The sequence below is a fragment of the Cryptotermes secundus genome, unplaced genomic scaffold (assembly GCF_002891405.2).
Source record: "Cryptotermes secundus unplaced genomic scaffold, Csec_1.0 scaffold1136, whole genome shotgun sequence".
NCBI classification, from domain to species: Eukaryota; Metazoa; Arthropoda; class Insecta; order Blattodea; family Kalotermitidae; genus Cryptotermes; species Cryptotermes secundus.
Window position 1 is genome coordinate 57,051 of NW_019723321.1, and position 6,000 is coordinate 63,050.

The 6,000-nt window shown below is 42.2% G+C and overlaps 1 protein-coding gene across 1 annotated transcript in view; it reads left to right on the plus strand.

The window, feature by feature from the left end:
- The window catches only part of LOC111861857 (venom carboxylesterase-6), a 41,557-nt gene extending 36,293 nt beyond the window's left edge, over window positions 1–5,264 (plus strand). Inside the window, exon 5 of the mRNA XM_023846782.2 lies at window positions 4,736–5,264. Within this exon, the coding sequence (XP_023702550.1) occupies window positions 4,736–4,954 (219 nt within the window). The 3' untranslated portion in view covers window positions 4,955–5,264. The remainder of the gene's footprint in view (window positions 1–4,735) is intronic.
- The last annotated feature ends 736 nt before the right edge of the window (window positions 5,265–6,000 follow it).

The following is a 6,000-nucleotide window of genomic DNA, read 5'->3' on the forward strand; positions in this document are numbered from 1 at the left end:
ACTGTGTCATTAACGCATGTAGGAGATATCAAGGTAAGGCTTCTTCCATTTTAAATATTACCATTAGTTGCTGGTGAATAGATTCGTGCTTCGACTGTCCTTTCCCTCGGGAATATTTATACTCACTAGCAGGATTGCAGTTGGGCGATGAAGAAAATTTCCAACTCTCCTCCATATGATCAAATTTCCCACTGCTGAATCTCAGATTTAGAAATAAAACTTTATTCTTTATTACATGAGCCAGTTCTGATACATGCACTGCCATTTGGTAGTAGCCCTTTAATTTCCTGGTTTTAGCCGGTGGGAAAAATATCCGAAATTTCTTTCTCGTGAGGCGCGGAAAAGAAACGTGTTTCACATCGCTGTTGTAACGGAGTGGTTAGAGCGGAGAAAGCAAATTCTGCATGCGCGCTTACACCTTGGTATTCGGTTTAGTATCCGTGAAGAACCGGGCCGTGTAACTTTGCGATTTCAATGCGACAACATACAGGATGGTGCACGAAATGATCCTGTGTTTGATTTAGTATTAATGATTTAACCATGCAATGAACGACGTCTTGTAATATGGTAGCACTTACAGTAGATCATGGAGGTTAATTCTAACTCTTCCCGAGCGCGCTACTATCGCGCTGTTCCTGCTTATGCTCCAATTTACACAAAATGACTGACAAAGGAGACTGTCTGTAGAACAGCACATAAAAACAATGTTGTTCTTTACTGAAACAAAAAGTGTTCTGGTCACACAGCGGAGGTTTAATGCCCATTTTCAAACGCAATGGGCGCCTTCATTCAAAATAATCCATAAACTTTATAACCAGTTTAATAATGATGGTTCAGTGTTGGAGAAGAAACGTCACCTACCTTCATCTGTGCGTTCCCCAGAGAACAATGACGCTGTCATAGTGGCGCTGCAAAGAAGCCCCAGCAAATCGACAAAGAAGACTGCAGCACAACTAGGGATATCCAGACGATCGGTGCAACAAATACAGAAATGTGATCTGAAACAAACATCAATGAATGGCATTTGCTAACTGGGCTCTGATGTGGCACACTTCAACTAGGGTGGCGTGGATAATAAGCGAAATGTGTGATTCATGAGAAGGTGCATCATGCACCGAGAATTACATTGTCGGTAGCCATCTCAAGTCATGGCCTGCTAGAGTCAAATTCTATTGAAGAGAGAGTGAAAGTGAGCACTATTTAAGCTTGTTGCGCAATACTTTTGTACCTCACCTTCCTAATATATGTACGCCGTTACAAAATCAAGGGTTCATACAGGATGGAGACAGGACGCAGACAGAGGATGTTTTGGATTATCTGCATGACAATTTCGACTCGTCTGTCATCTGAAACCGATTTCGTGATCGTTTCGCATGTGGACAGAACTGACTACCGAATAGTCCTGATTTCTTCGATGTTTCTTTAAGGAAAAATTTTCCCAAAAAATCGCAAACAGTAATTGAATTGAGAGCACTAATCATTCGGGCCTGCATAACTGAGGATATGTGCCGTCGAGTAATCATCAACATCACAGTTCTTGTTGAAGAAGTTGCCAGAGGCAATGATGGTCTTACTGAACACTTGATTCGCAGAGGATTGATCTCCATGCAATTCCTTTTCTTCTTATATGTCAGTTTCTAATATTATAATTGAAATAAAGATTTTATTAATAGATCAAATACTGGATCATTTCATGTAGTGTGTAGTGTGCAGTCGCAAAGTCGTTATCAGCGTGAATCTGACGATCGAGAATTCAGTAGCTGAACGACAATTTGAAGCGGGTTGAATATTTAAATGTTGATGGCAGTGTAGTGAGTGAGTGAGTGTGTTGTCCCTGCACGCTTCGTTCTCATGCAAAAAGTGTTGAGTGACTGAGGGCAGTAATGTAATAAACACGAAGGCGCGGTATGCGGTCGCCTTACAGAAGACAAGAAAGTTCTTTCCAATAAGTTTGTATGAAGACTTTAGGCTTCGTCCTTACAGAACCCACATGACTCACTAACTGAAAGAACAACATAAACATTACCGTGTGAATATTTTTAGACAATTTATGGGATTTGGGACCGCCTCTGTGGTCTAGTGGTCAGAGTTACTGGCTACAGAGCCAGAGGTCCTGGTTCGATTCCCGGCTCTGCCAGATTTTTTCTGAGAAGCAGTGGGTCTGGAAAATGGTCCACTGAGCCTCGTGATGATAATTGAGGAGCTATTTCAAGGAATAGCGGCTCCGGTCTAGAAAAACGAAATTAACGGCAGTGGGGATTCGTTACGCTGACCACGCGACACCCTCTATCTGCTAAAGTTGGCACTAAAATTCGCCGACAAGCGGCAGTCACATAGTCGGTATAGTTCGCTTGCGGACTAAAATCACGGAGTTTTGTTGTTGTTGTTGTTGTTGTTTATGAGCCTTGTGGATAATGACGAAGAGGTTTTGGATACTCTGATCATGCCAGAGAAGGCCCACTGTCCTGTTACATAAACAAACAGAATTTCAGGAATTGGAGCGATGATAATCGTAGCAGATCCGCGAGAAACCCCTCCACGGTGACAAGTAACTGTCTCAGGTGTTCTTCTTGCTTTTGCTGTGATCGGGCCTCATTTCCTTGGGTGAGTCGAACCAAACCGCTACCGTGAATCCTGAACGCTACTGCACTGTGCTGCAACCATATTTTGGCTGCGAAGGATAAGGCAAAGTGTGAGAAATGTAGGATTTAAACAGTGTTGCGCAACGGTCTACATGGCAAGGTAAAGCATGAATCTTCTTAGAGGAATGTGTTCAGCCCACTTAATTTCACGACTTTGAGACTCCTTGGCAATCACGTTCTCCGAACTTGACAGTCTAACTGCGCGCTGCTCACCTCCAATTCACCCGAAAACTGAAGGACCGCAATACGGAGGGAACTGGAAGAGTTGATAATGCTTTATTGAGGCTAGTTGTGCAGAAATGCAGACAGCAATGAAGGCAATATATCGAACGTCATGGAGGTCATCTTGAACATATAAAGCACTGATGCTAAACTACAATCATCATGTTAAATGTTCCTTAAAATAATTAACTTATTGTCCTGGCTGTCACAGTAGCCAGCGGAAAACCGTGATGGTGCACAAGTTTAACCGCCCTCCCTTGAGGCTTCCTGCTCACAAGTTGGTTGCCACCTTTTCTTACCGTTCGTCTTGTTCACCTTACGTTCGGCGTCACTTTGACTGGCCTACCTGGTTCTGCCTCTGTTGAAGTTGTTGGGGCGTGGCTGGTTCCGGCTTGACCAGGCTCCACCGCTTCTTCCAGCTCCACCGCTTCCTCCTTCCTTTGCTGATTACGGGGGGTTGGAATTTCAGGATAGGACCTGATGTTATGGGCGCCAGCAAACAGCTAGGTGCGATTTGCGATTCATTGTAAAGGAGGGAAGGCGTGAGTGAGTGGAAGCTGGCGATGGGTTTGACTAGCTCCTGGCGATGAGTCTCTACTCAGGTCGGCTAAGGGTCAGACTCGGACAAGTGAGGGTGAAACACTTCTAACCAACACAATGCACTGTACCATTAGAACACTTTATTGTTTTCTTACAGTCATTTGGAGGTATAAATCCACACAATCAGGCCTAGTTTCGGCTTCCAAGCAGCCGGTGTTGCACTTGCTCAAATTACCCGATCAGGCCGACTTACCACCGTCCGCTATGGATTAAGCTATATCTCTTTTATGTAATGGTCAAATTTTGCACTTCTAAGAATTATTTAACTTAACAAGCAAGTATAAGCGCGGGGTTTGCCTCCGCCAAATTCGAAAGTTTGTAGCAGACTCCTAATCTTAAACTGGACTCTCTGCCGAGCCAGAGGTCCTAACTGAATTGTATCCGCCTCTTCTCTCCTCCTCCTAATTTCCCGGATAGGCTGATTCAAATAAAAGGAGTTAGCTTAATTTTGGTTCCTGCCAATGACCGATTGCTTTAGAGGGAGTTTCGGCCTAAAATACCAAACGGCGAAATTGACAGCGATGCAACTTATGAGGGGTCGCTAATGATCTCCTGGCACTCCCACTTTTAACTTACTGCTGGTAGTGACTGTCACTTCTCGAATTCTCAAAGTGGCTTGCCGCTGTAAGTCAACTTCTCAATTTCTAAAGAAACTCAGTGGGGTTCCTGGAAGTATCATTTGTTCCCTTTTCGAAAACAACACCAGCTGCTTGGACGCAAGGACTAGCAGAAGTCCTTGTCCTCGCAAGTTCGGTCTATCTGCTCATGGCCTACTGCTTGTTCTGACTGTGTGTCTTATACCTATGTTTCTTCGTAATTCATATTGTCTACTTTATAAGCTACTGAAATAAGAAGAGGGGGGAAGGATTTCAATGGTGCGGTTACACAGGAGATATACTCCACTTCAGTAATATGCAGAAAAATATTTGTAAGAAATACTTTAAAAGAATCATAATACTAAGAAATTAGTACTCGAGGACCAAGACTAATTCCCAGCTCTAGGTTTCGAATTTTCCTTTACAGAGATATGTTCAGAATTCTCTGGTACTCAGAGAAATTCCTAAGTGATTAGCACTGGTTCCTGATGTACGTGTATTATCGCTGTAGTAAAGATAGCCGAAGCGTGGGGTTAACCGCACGCCTCCATTAATATCCAATGAGCTTTCCTGGAGCTGCGTTAACCATGGGTAGCCGGGCGACATTCAGGTATGAATATTGATTATGACTGACGTCTTGTTAATCAGATGCTGATAACCCTCTTTTCTTTTCAGTCTTCGACAATTTCCCCTATGGCGTTCATTCCTGTTATTGAGACCCAGGTGGGCGAGGGAGATGAAGTATTTATCAATGATTTTCCGATGAAGATTCCTCTCAGTGATGACCTGGAACTCGTGCCTTGGATGGTGGGAATTACATCAAGAGAAGGAGGAATTTTATCAAAGAGTGAGGCAATATTTTTCACAAAAAATTCATTACTACATTTCTCTTAATATGGAAAATGAATTGTCATCATCACTAAAAAGGAATGCCATTGGAGCCCGTCTTGAACTAATGCAGTCTATTATGGATCAATGGTGAGTATTTGTCTGCACTCTCTCTTCCCAACTATGGCCTCAACATACAAATTCCCTGCCTTCATTTTTCCCCAGTGGCGGAGCATGATTTTTCCGAAAGTGTTGCCCAAATCTCAACACAGGAGGTCTTCAAGTCTTTGATAACACAGGTCTGAAACCAAAAAACTGCATAGAATATTTTTACTGTTTCTTATAGATTTTCAATCACTAAAACCGAAAAAAAATAGTAAAAAAAATCCATCGTGTCAATTTTTTTTGCAAAACTCATATTTTTAGTTTAAATTTGCGTGAAATTTCTCTTCAGCATGAAATCTGGTATCCTATTGTTGATTAAAAACCATATCCAATTATTATTATTATCCAGTAATTATAATTGACCATATACTTCGTTGAGGAAACCTAAGCAAATATGATTTAAACATTAGTTAAGATAAAGAATTAAACAGGAGGGAGCGACTACCGAGCTTATTTTTCCTTTATTTCACTTCATACTTTTTTCCATGCAACGGTTTTATTCAGTAAAATTATCTGTCACAGAGTCACAGAATTCGTAAAGTTTTCCGAATTATGAAATGTGTACTTCTCAAACTTAATTAAAGATAATTTAGTGGGTCTCTGCTGAGCCTATATTGTGGCGTATACACAAGTTGCTGAGCGGTGACTCTGTAAACATCGACCGTTTCTGGGCAACGTCTCGGTAAATATGTTCCCGTTGCTAGGAAGCAGATTCTTAATAATGCAACACTTGGACTAAAACAATGGAAACAGGGTGTTTCTACGTGGTCCGTGTTGAGATACCTTAAGAAAGGGATCAGTTTAGTTCTGTGCGGGGGTTGTGCAGAGAGGACCTGAGGAAGTGAAGCTGAAGAATCCACGCTGTTAAAAGCCGTTGCCAGGGAACAGTTGAAGACATATGTAGCAGTTTATAAATAGCTTAGCGAGTGCTGTGGTGATTTGTGAAT